The sequence below is a fragment of the Liolophura sinensis genome, chromosome 2 (genome assembly GCF_032854445.1).
Source record: "Liolophura sinensis isolate JHLJ2023 chromosome 2, CUHK_Ljap_v2, whole genome shotgun sequence".
Classification (NCBI taxonomy): Eukaryota; Metazoa; Mollusca; class Polyplacophora; order Chitonida; family Chitonidae; genus Liolophura; species Liolophura sinensis.
The window spans coordinates 26,964,798-26,982,453 of NC_088296.1; the positions used below are offsets into that span (position 1 = coordinate 26,964,798).

A 17,656-nucleotide genomic window follows, 5' to 3' on the forward strand; every position below is an offset into this window, starting at 1 on the left:
TACCAACCCAACACCCAGATATATCAGTGGATCCTAAAAACAGGAATTGTGAACACGACCGAAAACACCCGCTTTTTCTCCTGATCATCAGAAGTCGGAGATTCTACAAAATGAAGCACCGACGACAGCAGAAAATAACCCAAAGACCGAATAAATTGTCATACTTTTCACATATTCAAAGTCTGGATGTGTAAGGCCGTTAATTAACACTGGACTGAGAAAGGAAATTTGTTTTTGTCAATAGTAGAGTCAATATTACTGTCAATTTTAGTTTCAATGATACAAGAAATGCTTTGATTTTAATTATATGGGCCATTCATGAGTGACTAAAACTTTCAAAACGTCCGATTGTCTCCATGGTGCAATGCACAAAAACTTCCAAATTTAAAAAGATCACACGGCTCTTGTATATACTAATATTTGGGGTACAAAAATAATATATCTCAGACGGACAAAAACAATGTGGATCAAACAATATACATTTTTTTTCTTTTCTTTTTATATAGTCGTGTGTCAGCATTCTTGTGATGGAGGTAAAATGCTGTTTGTAGTAATAAACAAATAAGGGTAAAGTCACGTGAATCACGTGGCCGACGTGTTCAGACAGCCCAAAACTATAATTGTTTTTCCAAAACGAGGCTGCATGTTAAATGGTGGCTCTTACCACATGCTCACGGTGGTCAAGAGCTTAGATGTACACAAACACAGTAAGGCTAACTTAGACAGGTACACGTTTATGTTATGTAAACGTATGTTCCGCTCATAGTTTTTGATGCCATCAACAAAATGGTGACGCCTTAAAATTTTAGCCACCACAACCTCCACCGCAACCACCGCCACCTCCACAACCACCGCCACCTCCGCAACCACCGCCACCTCCACAACCACCGCCACCTCCGCAACCACCGCCACCTCCACCATCTCCACCGCCTCCAACGCATCCACCTCCCCCACCTGCATCTCCACCGCCCCCACAACCTCCTGTGCCTCCCGATCCGCCACATCCTCCACCACCACAACCGCCACAGCCACCACAACCCCCACAGCCGGCGTCGCCGGCGTCACCTCCATCACCATCGCCGCCAAAATCGCCGTCGCCGTACGCCGCTTCGTAGTCCATATCGCATACTGAGTAGTTGTCGCCCAAGATGTTGTTGTCGCTGGCATCAATCAAGCCGCCATCGCCAACCACTCCCACGCAACCAGCACACGAGTCGTGAGCCTGGTGCGATGAGTACAGAAAATGGTTTGTGGGGGCACAGGCGATGTAACCTGCGGCCAGAATCAGCACCATGTCCTCTGACGGGATACTCCGCACGCTCCTGTTTCCGCGCGATGTCGAGGTGGGTGTGTATCCAGGCTTCCAGTTCTTGGGTCGAGGCTGACACAGGACGTGAAGTAACCCAATGCTAAACGCCACAGCTAAATTCTCCGCGATGTCTTTATCCTGCGACTTCAGCGTAATAAAACCTTGCTTCAGGTTGACCTCCATTTTATTAATCTCGACGTCGTAGTCAGAATCATCGTACTTCGTCTCAACAGTCTGCCAACTTTTGTCGGACATCTTGTATAGCTTCACCCTCAGTCGACCAGGACTGCCAGGTGTACCCCGCCGACCGGCCTGGTATCGAGTGCCTAAAACAATTAGCATAATGACACTGAGAAGGACGTAGGAAGCGAGCCAATGAGCACAATCTACATTGTGGCATTGACAAGGATGTAGGTAGTAAAAAACCATTAAACACAACCAAATACAGATTTTACAAACCGAATCTTGACTTACATCAGGTTCAAAATTTAATGTTCTAAGCACACGTACTCCCAGTGTAAAACAAGCCTTTAAACTACATTTCTAAAAGGGACTTAACTCAAAACTAGCAATCTAGAATATGCTCCTGCGCTGTGGTATAGACAAGGATGTAGGACGCGGCACACTGCACTGTGGTATAGGCAAGGATGTAGGACGCAGCCCACTGCACTGTGGTACAGACAAGGATGTAGGACGCGGAACACTGCACTATGCTAAAGACAAGGATGTAGGACGCGGCCCGCTACACTGTGATACAGACAAGGATGTACGACGCAGCCCAATGCACTGTGGTATAGACAAGGATGTAGGACGGGGTACATTGCACTGTGGTATAGATCAGGATGTAGGACGGGCCCACTGCACTGTAGTATAGATAAGGACGTAGACGGGGCCAACTCCATTGTGGTATAGACAATGATGTAGGACGCGGCACACTGCACTGTGGTATATACAAGGATGTAGGACGCGGCCCAGTGGTATATACAAGGATGTAGGACACGTCCCACTGCACTGTGGTATAGACAAGTATGTAGGACGCGGCCCACTGCACTGTGGAATATTCAAGGATGTAGGACACCACGCACTGCACTGTGGTATATACAAGGATGTAGGACGCGGCCCACCGCACTGTGGTATACACAAGGATGTAGGACGCGGCCCACTTGATCAAAAATCACATTATACATACACAGTCCAATGCTACTGGTAAAATCCTAATAAAAAATTGTACATTTTGTGATAAAGAGAGAAGCTTTCATCAAAATGATGTTGTACAAAAGGCATTGTGGGATAGAAACTTTCGCCAAAATAATGCTGTACAAAGATACCGTTGTACTTTCATTAAAGTACGAAATGTTATTTTCATACGTCTTATTATGCCGGAAAATTTAACCATTTATCAAATCTGTAATGGAGGACGCGATCTGATAAAGGATTTGAAAAACACATTGTTAAAAGAATCTAATCGAAAAAGTAACTTTTTTGCCCCACAATAAAAATTTCCTTCGTGGACGCTTTACTGACTTGTCATAGGAAGGACATAAACTCAGAGATTTGGACCTTTATGCAACGTTCCTTTTCAGCGAGGTCAACACACAAACCACAACCAACAATGTGAGTTTGACTAAACATCAGCAAGACAGCTTTGCCCTCCTGTCATTTTGTACATGATTTTCACGCAGTGAAATTGCATGGTTTCGTGATTTTGGCTGACTGTCTGATTGACTGACTGATTGTCTGACTGACTGGCTGACTGACAGGACCAAATAGCGCCATACCGACATGGAGATGTATTGAAATGGGGCGAGAGTTCGTATCCAATCCCTATCCAAACCGTTGTGATTTTAATATTGCGAATTTTTTGGCGACATTTCTGGCGAGATGCGGTAATTTATGACTGGTTATAAACAGGTTCCCTAAAGGGGGCGCCGCCTGTGTGTCAGGATAACTATGAAGTTTACCTTTTGTCCCAGGGACGCCTTTCCTCATCCCTACCCATCTTCCCAGAAGAATCCCCCAGTCCTCAGTGTTGTTCTTGATGAGAATAGCTCTCTGTCCTACCCCTGGGGTCAAGGAGACACATTTCTCTGGAATATTTGACACCTGTAAAATAAAACAAAAACATTCAGAGAATTTATATCGCACCGAACCTATTTTATTTAACTATTTGGGTGGTGTTTCGATTTCACTAATACGACGCCAGCCACAGTAATGTGGGAAGGAAGCCAGCAGGCGGGAGGCTTATGGGTCACAGCGCTGCGCTAGCACGTTAACCGCTCGGCCACGGAGGCACATGTCCACAGAAGTTAGTTTTCAAACTTCAGCCTGAGAGGCAACGAAACGAATCTGAGCACAACTTGTATCCAAATCGGACAATATTTACAGAACGGAAATCAACGATTAGACAGAACCGTGGAAGTCACTTAACATATAAAATGCTTGGGCGGATTTGGGCTGGTTTTCAAACGTGATCTGAGCTGAGCTTGGACACAAATTTTATAAAAGACGGACAATATTATGAGCATTTATTGCACAATAGCCGAAGTGTGACACATTAAAAGACAGACAGACAGACTAGTCTTCAGACAGACTAGTCTTCAGACAGACTAGTCTTCAGACAGACGTACGGACAGACCGATCTACTAAATGGGATTCAGGCAGGTGAAATGTTCAGACAGAAAGACAGGAATTCAGACAAACTGACAGACAGATAGACAGGCAGGGATCCAGACCGACTGACAGACAGACAGACAGACACTGAACCAGGCAAACTTATAGAGATTCAGACAGACTGGCAGTAATTGAGAATGACTGACAGAGAGACAGACAGGCAGGGGTTCAAGCAGACTAAACAGACAAACAGACAGACAGACAGACAGGCAGGCAGACAGGCAGACAGATAGACAGGCAGACAGACAGACATGCATGGATTCAGACAAACTAACAGAGAGACATACAGGGATTGAGACAGACTGACTGACAGACAAACAGGGATTGAGACAGACAGACTGATAGACATACAGGGATTGAGACAGACCGACTGACAGACATGCATGGATTCAGACAGACGGAGTGACAGACATGCAGGGATTCAGACAAACTAACAGACAGACATACTAGGATTGAGACAGACGGATTGACAGACAAACAGGGATTGAGACAGACAGACTGATAGACATACAGGGATTGAGACAGACCGACTGACAGACATGCATGGATTCAGACAAACGGAGTGACAGACATGCAGGGATTTAGACAAACTAACAGACAGACATACTAGGATTGAGACAAACTGACTGACAGACAAACAAGGATTGAGACAGACAGACTGACAGACATACAGGGATTGAGACAGACCGACTGACAGACATGCAGGGATTCAAACAAACTAACAGACAGACATACAGGGATTGAGACAGACCGACTGACAGACATGCAAGGATTCGGAAAGACAGACACGCATTATGGTGGGAGGAAACCGGTCAGTCTGGGGGAAACCCCAAACCATTATTTGATTGCAGTTTTACGCCGTACTCAAGAATATTTCACTTATACGACGGCGGCCAGCATTATGGTGGGAGAAAACCGGGAAGAGCCCGGGGGAAGCCCATGACCATCCGCAGGTTGCTTGACAGACTTCCCACGTACGGCCGGAGAGGAAGCCAGCATGAGCTGGACCTGAACTCACAGCGACCGCATTGGTGAAAGACTTTCTGGGGTTATCACGCTGCGCTAGCGCGCTAACCAACTGAGCCACGGAGTCCCCCCCCCCCCCCCTCAAAAAAAAAACAAACATCGACAAGCCTTCCCACATACGACCGGAGAGGAAGCCTGCATGCGCATATGTTGAAGTGCGAGACAAAAGCAATTATAATAATGGGGAAGTCCAGTGGGTCGATTCTGTGATAAACAGAGCGATAGACGGTTATGCAGCTTTTGGTTGTCGTTAATACTGTACTTATTACTTCAGTTTGTTCCAAAACAAGTCACCTGTCACTACGGAAATCCATGTGTAGTACACGTGTTCACCCCTCAACACGGCAGCGTCATGACCCAGAAGCCTCTCACCAATGCGGTCGCTGTGAGTTCAAGTCCAGCTCATGCTGGCTTCCTCTCCTGCCGCACGTGGGAAGGTCTTCCAGCAACATGCGGGTGGTCGTGGGTTTCCCCCCACCATAATCGCATAAGTGAGATATTCTTGAGTACGGCGTAAAACACCAATCAAATAAATAAATAAACATAACCTGGAAACTCTTCTGATGTTTTTGTCTTCAGTGCTATGCATTATGTATCGGAGCGAATGGTCGTGTGTTTCCCCCGAGCTCTGCCCGGTTTCCTTCCACCATGATGCTAGCAGCCTCGGCCTTAGTTTCTGTGAGATATTCTTGACTGCGGTGTAAAACACCATGAAATAAGTAAATGTATTTAAGAAACTCCGGCTTCTTGTGATAACCATACACACGCAACACGGGCATCCCGCAGCAAATCAACATAGAGATCAACCTTCCGAGATGAGCTGATCTTGACTGACAGTGGGCGGAGTTAGTGTACTCGATCCCGCGGGAGATTCTTTCGATCTCGCGAGAGATTTGCTCGATCTGGCGGGAGATCAGCAATGTTCATTGTATTAAGCAGGAAGAATTTAGCGTTATACTAAAGGGCTAGAACTATATGAGTTAAGTAGTTATTTTTTTCCGTATAAAACTTAAATGGGGATTACGGTTAATTAGAAATTCCAGCACATTGTACATGTCGTAATATTACCATGAGTTGCAAACCAACTTTCAATACGTTTTCATACCAAAAATCTGTGACAATCGGTGACTGAAATTTGACTTTTGTAAGCAATCGTCAACAACGCATACCTTTATCAAAAATAACACCACAAAGGTCATTTCATTTTCCTAAACATTAAAATGTGAGACATGCATGAAAGATATTGAAAGACACAAAGTTCAATATCCAACTGTACGTCTCGTCTCGTCTCGCCTCGTACGTTAGGTGTAATCTTATCCCTCAGTCGACGTGAATGTTCTTTAGAATAATCAAATTGTTACGGCTTGAGAACTCGATAGGTAAAAATACTCAGTACAGTCGGGCAACAACGATTACATTTGCAAGGTAACGTCAGTCAGTCTGATATAAATAAGATAAGATGTCCACAAATTATCCCCATACTACTTACCTGTGACGACAGCGGAAGCTGATCTGTGCCGATCAGGTGAGCTACGACGGCCATCTTGTCTTGGTAGAACACCTGTATGGCGGACATCATCAAAGGGAGACTGTGTATTGTCCGGCAGGTAAACTCTACCTTACCCAAGTGGCTAATCAATCTGTAAGAAACAAGACTGGCGTCCGAAATGTCAGGTGCAAAACAAACATGTTAATCACCGTGGGGTTAAGTATAACGAAATAGCCAGTTAGGGTGGTGCGTGAATTTATACGTCGTCGTGAGGTAACATTTCGTCACATGTCTAAATATCGCACGCTGACTATCCAACCATGCCAGATCGTGAAAACTTGTCATTCCGTTCTTGGTGGGAGTAATACTGGGAATTTCGATTTTTGGCGTTACTACATTATGGCGGGATCCATACGTGGCATGACGTTGTCACATCATGAAGTGGTAAAGCATTGCAGTTCAGCATGGGTGGGTACAGGCAATAAGAAAAGATTATCCACTAAACAGTGCTTTTATTACTTGACTTGATCATAATTTCAGGCAATATAAGTCATCGTTCGCGATCAATGTTCCTTCACTGTTTATACCCGCCCATGTTAAAATACACATAATTTCCCAAAAGTCTTGTAAATAGACAACGTCATATCATCAGGGGACGTCACTATAATGTCTTAACATCGAAACCCGAAAATCGCCCAAAAAAGTTGACACAAGTAAATACACACACACACACACACACACACACACACACACACACACACACACACGTGTGTGTATATATATATATATATATATATATATATATATATATATATATATATATATATATATATATATATATATATATATATATATATATAATATTTGGGCTATTTATAACAACAGCAAAAATTCGATTGTATTGGGCACTGATCGATTTTATATATAGCAAAATAGCTATACCTTAGACGAAAATCACTATATTTGATATTTGATAAGACCGGTGTTCGTGGTAAATACAAAGAAAATCAAAGAAAATTTGATTTGATTCGCGAACATGGATTTTTGGTCAAAAATCTCTGGTACAGCCTCTTTACGCTGTGTTACTACATGTACCTGTGTGATGCCACTTCGCAGGTATTGTCTGTGCCCTGTGGAAGACGGGCTAGCGGGATCGGACCCCACATCTGCTCAATCATCTCGGGCATGATGCAGCTCTCGTATGTCCCCGCCGTTACCGTTAATGCAAGAGGTCCCAGCTTCGGAGGTCCAATTTTCAACAGGTACTTAAGTTTCACGCCGTCGGATGAATTCAAGCTGAGAGCTCTTGTGGTCTCCGCTCCGTCCGGAAAACAGCTTTCCACGTCAGAGGCGATGTTGTCAAACGCATAACCTACTTCCTCTTTCGAAAGAAAGCAGAAGTTTCCGAACTTTTCGGACAGCGAAAAGTGCAAGCCGACATCGTCCATTGTCTGGAAGACGGTACTGACTAAGTTCTCTCCTCTCCAGGAACTGCCGTGTTCCTTCAGACTGGAAATTTGAACATGTGGCCGAATTGTGGGGTCTTTGGCTTTAGCAGCCTCGCTGGCGACTTTTGCGATGTTTAGCCTTAGACGAGGATCAGGTGAGGCCAAACCCTCAACGTCGATATTCTTTATGGTCAGGCGGCATTTCTTCGTCGCCATCGCTGTCAGGTTTTCAGGAGGAATATCGGCGAGCTTCCCAGCCGGCGAGAACCCCCTGTACATTGCTCCGTACATGGTAAAGTTCTCCTCAAACGTGTCTTTCCACAAGTTCCTTGTTTCTGCATCCGCAATGCTAAGTTTGGAGCCAGGGCTTCTGTCATTTACAGAGTCGTCATGGTTGAAGATACGACCGAGAAGTTGTAAAGTGTCTGTGTGGTAGTGTTTGGGATGAAGTTGATGTGTGTGCCACATCAGGTCAATGTCGTAAGACGGCACCAGAAACACCGATGGAAACTGCTGACGAAGATACAGAAAACGTCTGTACCGGTCCAGAGCAGTGGCCAGGAACTTCACGTCCTTGAAATGTGCCAATGATACTTCGTAGTAGAAGTCTTTCTGTCTGAAAATGGCACCCCTTATATTGTAGGTGATCTTTGATCCAACGATATCCGCTGCGGCTTGTTTCTCATTCAATCCATCGGATTCAAGATAATCGAAGGCTTCACCTGGATATTTGCTTTCCCACATGGTCTTTGATTTCAACAGACCGGTTTTTCTTTCCTCCTGAGTCAACAGCTTGTGGTCCACTAACCTCCCAACTACCGCTAAGCAATCCCTCTCGTAAGCAAGGGGAGACAATAAGTGACAGTGCCACACCCATTCCACGTCAATGGGAGCCGGTAACAGTTCGCCGGTGTCCTGTGATTCAGCCGCTAGGGGGAGCCACAGGTGCTCGTACCGCCATATTGCTCTTTCTAGCACAGCTTCCGAAGACAGAGCCGGAGTCTTGTAGACAGATTCCAGAAAACTCAGCTGGTACACAGCGGTCTTTTCCAAATCGACTCCCAGACGGAAGTTGTCGGGAGAATACGGAGGCCTTTTCTCTTCTTCCATTTTAAAATTTCACTGTGTCTGTAACATTAGAAGTAAATAAAATTACGTCAAATAAGTATTTTATCCAAGTCCATAACTTTGCACTATCTCTGATCGTTTGAATGGAACTAAAGGGTACAGAGATTCCTTTCTTGTACCATTGATAAAACGTGTATACACATGTAAACATTTTTTGTGGATGGAACACTTCATGTGAATGGAACGTTATACACGTGTAAACACTTCATGTAGATGGCACGTGCAAACACTTTCACTTTTGGTATCACGGGCAGGAAAAGGGTTAGCATTTGATGATCGTATTTACAACACACCAACATTTAACGGCGGTGTCTACCTATAGACATGGGAATCCATTTTCCCTAGGTCCACCGTTCTGACTAACAGAGAGAATACACAAGAGCTGAGGAACCCACAAATTCCATGCTCAACAGTGGACCAGCACCTCTTGTGTCCTCTTGTCAAAGACAAGCGTCCTGACCCCTCCGCCATGTCCCGGATATTTCCATATACATATGGAACAAGCCTAAATAGGACTAGTACTTGCTTCCCACGCACTGTCCTTACCAATATCACACCGGCACAACATTCAAACGTCAAATTTTCAATTTATGTTGATGAAATCCGTTAGACCATTCCAGTCGAGTATATCAATAAAAATTTCTAATTCAATATGATCCAAATGATTTGAAAACTAAACCTTACAAGATTCAAAAAACACACACAATCAACATCGTCCTCCCCCTAGTTCATCGAGGATCTTGAAACTTAAGTCCTCTAGACCCAAATCACAGACACTGCCACCATGACACACATTCAGATTCAAATCATAGACAACCGTAAGAAGGACATAGAAAGATACAGCAGTAATTCGTACTGACCTGCCATTTAAACCACACAGTCCACAAGGCTTTCCGCAAAATGTACGGCTTTAGGCCCTTCTTTTGTACACGGTATAGGGAATATAACCTGACAGGTCAGGTACGAGGAAGGCTCGTTGTTACATGCTCCAATAAATCACAACGGACCACATGTTCAAACTCCTATCAATTAGTTTTGGTCATCATTAAAAAATTCGTTGCTGGTCGTAAGACGACCACGTTACAGACAATGTTACAGACCAGGTTACAGACCGCGTTACAGACCACGTAACAGACTATGTTACAGACCACGTTACAGACCATGTTACAGACCGCGTTACAAACCACGTTACAGACTACGTTACAAACCACGTTACAGATTATGTTACAGACAATGTTACAGACCGCGTTACAGACCACGTAACAGACCATGTTACAGACCACGTTACAGACCATGTTACAGACCGCGTTACAAACCACGTTATAGACCACGTTACAAACCACGTTACCGACAATGTTACAGACAATGTTACAGACAATGTTACAGACAAGGTTACAGACCGCGTTACAGACCACGTTGCAGACCATGTTGCAGACTATGTTCCAGACTATGTTAAAGATCACGTTACAGACCACGTTACAGACCATGTCAAAATCTGATATAGGTCGGCAAAGAGCTCGTTTTTCTGTCTTTCTTTTCAACTTCGCTAACGCAAAAAGATAAGGATTTTACACAAATTATCATTAAGAGGAAAACTCAAATATATAAATATCTCAAAAAAAAAGAAAAAACTCAGATCATATAGCTCATTTTTTGCTGCCTTGTCGATGGGGTTACGTCAAAAGGACATATTGTTAGTAAAAGTCTTGTAGGTGGTTTTAACCGCGCCATCAATGACCGGCATTTAACCATGAACCACGCTGACCGGAAGTTGCCCCCTCTTCGGTCACTCGACAGAGCGGCCACAGGTTGATGACCTAGAGCGCTGACAATAACTAGGGCGAGTAAGACTAGATCTGTATTATCGGCCCACGCTGTGAATAAAATTTATGGTTGAGCCAGTTTTAAAGGTGACCACTGAACTATATATACTTATATTCTTCGGGCAGCTCCCACAAATAAAACATGACCCAAATACGTCCATATCCCGGGCTTCTACACATACTTTGTGTCAATCTTTTCCCCTGTTCGGATATATAGTACGGTAGTTCATGCTTACCACTGGTTTATGTATTCCAGACAAATTTCTTGTTGATACAAACGGTTTTAACAAACATTTTATCATTTATTTATTTATCTCTGCATTTTACACATCTTTCAAAATGCTATACACAGACAAAAATGTACACTGTAGCGTATATGCCTCAGCGATGAAACAAACATCCTGCAGAAAACTTAACCTTTTCCAAGCTGAAATTCATATGTGCAAGAGCAGATATGAGCAGACGTCGTTATACAGGCCGTATATAGGCCGTACACAGGCCGTATACAGGCCGTAAATAAACCGTATACAGGCCGTATATAGCACGTACACAGGCCGTATACAGGCCGTAAATAAACCGTATACAGGCCGTGTATACAGACAGTATACAGGCCTTAAACAAGCCATGTACAGGACATATACAGGCCATACACAGGACGTATACAGGCCGTACACAGGCTTATTTCGGACATATCTAGCATGTATTTGAAGAAAATAAACTGCCATTATCTTCATAGTCGGATCCCGCTCCACGTCGTGACCACTTTTTTACTTTGGTTCAAACCTACCTCCATACTACATGAGCGTGGGCAGCAAAGTGTGTATGTTGGTATATGTACGGACAGTACTCGTATGTACACGCACAAAATGCCTAACATAACTCCTTCCCGGATACTATCGTCTCCCCACACCAGTTCATGTGTCCTCGATTAAAAACGTCAAACAGTATAGAGACGTACAACTTTTGTAGAAACACAGATCCGTAATGAGTGTTCCAGGTCAGTCATCGCAAGATCAATTTCCAAACGCAAAGTAACAATGAACAAAGAAAAGATGTGAAGTCAGAAATTAGGACGGAGTATACGTCTCCACGATTTGTATGAGTATATATTGTTGGTATTTTGGAAAACAACTGAAACTTGGTTTTCAGCATCTACGCTGAACTATGGGTACCGGGTACTATATTCACCTACATATTTTACGTACATTAATAGGTAAGGTGTATGTGGTAGAGAACATCTGGTACATGGTAAATATACGCAGATACATGCACATGTCGAACTGACCTTCCCACCATAAGGCTGGCCTATATTTGTAATACCGTTAATGATGATATTTGCCTGAAAAAATATACGTTTGGAGCTATCAAAGGAACACATTGAGTACGGCGTAAAACATCAATCAAATAAATAAATAAACCATGATAGTCCCAGGTTGAAATCATTCCGGGTTCTGTCCTTAATGTGCCTATTTACAAATGCTGAAGTAGCAGGAAAGTCGGCCCTCCCCTCACCCACCATGGTTAGCTCAGAATTAGATGTCCATGTAGGTAAAAGGAAATGCGTTTGTTTTTTTGTTTTGTTTTTGTTTTTTTTTTCTTTTTGGCGAGATTATAAGCCTACTGTAACTAGCATAGTCTACATTATGAAAAGTCTGGCAGACTTATAAAAAAAAACTGTTGATATTAATATACTCCTGTCCGGTCTAAGACAAGTACAAGTTGTATGACATATCAACACACGCTGTGCTCACACACACTCGGAGTACTAGGCAGTATGCAAGTGGGCGTCAGCCGAGGGTGAATTTAACACATACAACCTTAACTGCGCGGAGAATGACAGTCTATGTGAAGACGACTACCAGCGTAAACAACTTTCATCACGGAGTAATAATAGATTTACTATACAACTTGTACAGGTATTATACAACCCCGTGAATTGAACTCTACTTACTTCTCTCGTTCTCCAGGTAATTCATTCTACAAACAGCGGCTGGTCCATATGATCTCGGGAACGTAGGCCCGTCTCACCTATTTCGTAACGACAGTGATTCCGCGGTCAACCGATAGGGAGCGCTGGCGATGCAGCTAGAAAATAAACTCTGCCGCCCCGCTGTGCCAGTGTATGTAATGCGTTGACGCGGTAATTGTCGAGGTGGCATACAGGCTTACTGGTGCGGGACTGCGTGTTGTCCTGACTCGATCGACCTTACATATACAACATGTGATGGTGTATGTAGGATACATTATAGAATATGACATAATGGAAAATTTTTTCTCTTCAATAATCAATTCTGTTAAGCAATATCCTCATGCACCTCTACATGAATACACGCCGAGGGGGATTGTGAAATATCAACAATTTGGAAAACTACCGTGACACATCCCAGCTACACCTGCACGCACGCGCGTGCGAACTCTTATATGCGACAGTCGAAAGTGCGAACTTTACCAACCTGGATAAACAAAGGTGTGATCGTGCTGTCTACGTGAGTAATGTGCATGTAGGTCAATTGTAATCCTGGTGGACAAGATAACAGAGGTCATTCTGAAGTGATCATCGGTTGGTGTCAAATCAATATTTCCATATTTACAGGTGAGTATTCTGTTTAGTTCCAATGTCTATCTCACACTTAATATCTTCCGTTGTCCCATATAATGGGACGTACGAGGGATGGTCGTGGATTTTCCCCGGGCTCTGTCCGGTTTCCTCCCACCATAATGCTGGTTGCCCTCGTACAAGTGAAATGTTCTTCAGTTCGGCATAAAACATCAACCAAAAAATAAATAAATCAAAAAGCACCTGTATATTTCATATTCATGTCTGACACAATCAGTTGAATTAGACCATACAATAATGTATAAACAGATGACGCTTTGTCAGTCGGCATATTTATTGAGATTCTTCATCTGATTGCCGTTTAACGCCACAAGCCAGGAATTTATCACTTGTATGATGGCGGTAAAGTAGCTAAAACTCTTTGTAACTAGATGGGAAATCGTCCCGTGTCGCTCAGGTCGGTTGCCAACCTGCTCATGGTGAGAGATCGTCTACGAAATGACACAAAGGCTTCCTCGGGATGCGGTTTAAATTGTAATGTAACAGGTGTAGCCAATTTAATTGCCAAGTTAAAATATTCGTTGTTAACCACCAGCCGACTTTATGCCGTTAAATTAATGAGATAATGTCTTTTTCCGACTAATTTTGGCACTTGAAACAAGTTTTGTCTTACGAATTATATTATTACGAAGCTAAACCGATAAAGAGGTGCTCCGCCCGTTTCTCAATGTTACCGTACGACATACTGTTAGCTGAAGTAAATAGTGAGTACTGAAGGTTTAACGTCGTACAATTTTCAAGACATATGACAACGAAGGAGTCCTTAGAGTGCATGTAATGTGCCTCCTTGTTTCAGTACGGATTTCCACCGCTCTTTTATCTAGTGCTGCCTCACTGGTACGACTTACCGAAGGCAAGTAATCTGCCCCACCCGAGCCATTATACTGATACGTGTCAACCAGTCGTTGGACTGCCACCAAGCCAAGAAGCTGCAATTTCCTCTTTTCCGATCTTAGGTGTGACACGACCCAGGATTGACCCTGGGTCTAGCGTCCCTGAATAGGACGCTCTACCAACTGAGCCATCCGGCCGGTCTGAAATAAAAATTGTTGGGTTGATAGATTTACAATGATATATTTAAACTCTTGTGACATGTGCAAATAAAAACAAAAATGAATTCGTTGAGTGGTTCAAATTACCCCCACCAATATCTCACTTTGTTAAACATTAAGAAAATCATGTAATTATATGAATCGAACTGGATGTCCCATTGGGCACAACGGTTTCAAGGTACGCATGTTGCCAGTGGACCAATGCATTAGAAGCCATGAAATATTATAGTCAATGTAGAGTTCCTCTGAACTCCCAAATTATTTCTTTCTTTTTTATTTTTTCCATTTATTAAAATATGATGGCGTGGACCAACACGATGTTTCGTCATTCTCCGTATTAAGCAAGACACCAGATGTGTGGATTTGATTCACGTAATCATATTTTTATTTTGAAGGGAATTCTCACAGGAAACGCCTTAAAATAGCGAAATCTGCTATAACTGTTCCTTAGTAACAGTACTTCAGGTTGAAGCAGGTTTTACTTGTTTTTCTGCATAAGAAGTGGGACGATTTCCTATCTAGTTACAATGGGTCCTTTCATGGGTTGAGAAAGACGATCTTTGGTAGGGATAAACCACAGACCTTCGGTGATCAAGGTATAGGCTTAAACGAGGCCAAAGAAAAGACCTCCTTGAGACCTTGGCGACAAGAAGTTGTCGACGAGGCTCCTTTGTCCGTTTGCACAGTCTAAGGTTCACCGAAGATTACTGGTGTTCACATGTGCGAAACTTCGTTAGTAACTTGTCCAAGGTCGGAGCCTTTATGTACCTGCATGTACATGTGTACTGATTACAGCTGGCTATTACATGGTACTACCACATATACCCTGACAGAAAACGCCTTTATATTTCATGGAGGGGGTCCAGTGGCCCAGTTAGCATACTAGCACAGTATATTGACCAAAAAGCCTTTCACCTCTGCGGTCCATGTACGTTCACATCAGGCTCACACTGGCTCCCTCTCCGCTCGTACATAAAGAATGCTTGCCGGAAATCTGACAATGCTGGTCTGTTTCCCCCTCCCTCTGTTCGGTGTAACCTCACCGTAATGCTTGCCATCGTCTTATAGGTAAAAAAACCCTAGCCATGAAACAACACATAGAGTTTACGCGAGCTGCACTGTATTGAGAATTACAGGGGCTATCTGTAAATTTACACGCAGATGGAGCAGATGTAGCAGATGTAGCTGATGGAGCAGATGTAGCAGATGTAGCTGAGGGAGAAGATGGAGCTGATGAAGCAGATGGAGCAATGTAGCAGATAGAGCTGACGTAGCAGATGGAGCTGATGAAGCAGATGTAGCAGATGTAGCAGATGTAGCTAATGGAGCAGATGGAGCTGATGGAACAGATGTAGCAGATGGAGTTGATGAAGCAGATGGAGCAATGTAGCAGATGGAGCTGATGTAGCAGATGGAGCTGATGAAGCAGATGTAGCTGATGGAGCAGATGTAGCAGATGGAGCAGATGTAGCAGATGAAACAGATGTAGCAGATGGAGCTGATGGAGCAGATGTAGCAGATGGAGCTGATGGGACAGATGGAGCTGATGGAGCAGATGTAGTTGAAATCACCACAGTTTCTGATCTACCATGTCGTAAGCCGATATCACTAACTTGATGTAAGACTCATTAAGAAATTGCTATTTTCATCATTAACGTTAATGTTTGCCATGCTGCAGATATACCAGTGTTGTAACATGGTAGAAAGTAAAAGATAACCGTATTCGGACAGAAATTTAAACTTTTTATTGATCTGGAGGAGTCATCAGTATTCCAGCTGGAATTCTTGGAAAATATTTCCACAAAAACCGATCTGTCCTCTGCGGATGTGCTAGAAAAAGCAATATGGCGGTAAGAACACTAACCCCCTGTCGGCTGAATTACAAGATGCTATGGGAATGCAACCATCCCCGTTAGACGTGGAATATGTGTGACATTGTCATTTGCTGTCTCCCTACATAAAATACTTTCATAATTTTCCTTTTGAATTCCCGTTCTCCAGACTGGTGAATCACGTGGATAAGGCAGAGTGTACTTGTCGAGTCATACACAGCCTGCCCCAAATGATGTCCGCCATACAGGCGTTCTGTCACGACAAGATGGCCGCTGTGGCTCACGTGATCGGTACAGATCAACTCCCTCTCCTGACTCAGGTATTACATCCCTTTTGAACAGTTCCGATGTCAGGGTTCAAATTAGGGATTCAGGCCGTTCTTCGGGTAAAGTATCTCCAAACGTTCAAAAAAAAAACCTATGTCATTACTAAATATAGCTGAGAAAACAGCGTTGCCGGGGTTCAAGCCAGTGTTTCCGACCTATGCGGCGACACTTCCGTTTATGAATGGGGATAAAAACAGCTTTGTTAGAAAGCCTGCATTCTTCTTACGCATCCATACATTGTGTGTACCATATAGCATGTACATGTGTATGTGCCATCATAGCCAACATGGCCGCCAGGTCATGTGATTGAGCGCACCCAAGTATCTGCTCGCTAAAGTTTATCTCCCGGTCTACTGCATACTAATGTTTGCACATTTCTGCCTTGCCATTTTAACTTTAGCTAACATATTTTTACCAAATAGCGAGTTTCTACAGTTTTCAACTCAGATAATTCTCACGAACAAATCGATCTTACCTAGGCTTTGTGCAACTACAGTTTTAATTCCAGCTCAATCGCATCAGCCGTTCTGCAGAGCAACCGAACATGGCCGCTGAATGACGTCATCAAAACTTCATGTCTTTGCGTGAAACATTCTGACGTTTCATAGATGTCTCAAAATAAAACTCCACAATTTTACTGAGAATGATAATATTCCGAGCAGATACAATAGGGATATAAACATGTATATGTGTGTGTCTTAATAGAACACTCGATGATTTTCTACGATATATACATGTACGTACTTATTAACAGAAACGCATGGTGAGGTTGGGCGATGTTCTGAGTACGTGTATCTCCGTATACAATGGTCGGTGAAGTTGTAAGAATTGCATGCCCTGTAAGCAGAATGTTGGGTGGGATAAAATTTTCTCGGCTCTTCATCCTGGCCGAGGTTAAAAAAAATTCCAAACATGGGAGACGTTGATTTGAGTTG

At 43.4% G+C, this 17,656-nt stretch overlaps 1 protein-coding gene across 1 annotated transcript; it reads right to left on the reverse strand.

Annotated features, from left to right (window-relative positions):
- Window positions 1-805: 805 nt before the first annotated feature.
- Window positions 806-13,161, reverse strand: LOC135462629 (uncharacterized). The gene is made up of 5 exons (XM_064739853.1): window positions 12,845-13,161; window positions 7,590-9,070; window positions 6,495-6,645; window positions 3,271-3,412; window positions 806-1,635 (listed from the first exon to the last, which is right to left on the reverse strand). Exons 2-5 carry the CDS (start codon window positions 9,050-9,052, stop codon window positions 806-808), a joined length of 2,586 nt encoding a protein of 861 aa, XP_064595923.1. The 5' UTR covers window positions 9,053-9,070; window positions 12,845-13,161.
- Window positions 13,162-17,656: the final 4,495 nt, after the last annotated feature.

Coding starts and splice junctions, on each gene's coding strand:
- LOC135462629 (XM_064739853.1), bottom strand. CDS start 9,052: ATGGAAGAAGAGAAAAGGCCTCCGTATTCTCCCGACAACTTCCGTCTG. Junction 3,413..6,494: donor AGCTTCCGCTGTCGTCACAG/GTAAGTAGTATG, acceptor TTTATTTTACAG/GTGTCAAATATTCCAGAGAA. Junction 1,636..3,270: donor AGGCGTCCCTGGGACAAAAG/GTAAACTTCATA, acceptor TAATTGTTTTAG/GCACTCGATACCAGGCCGGT.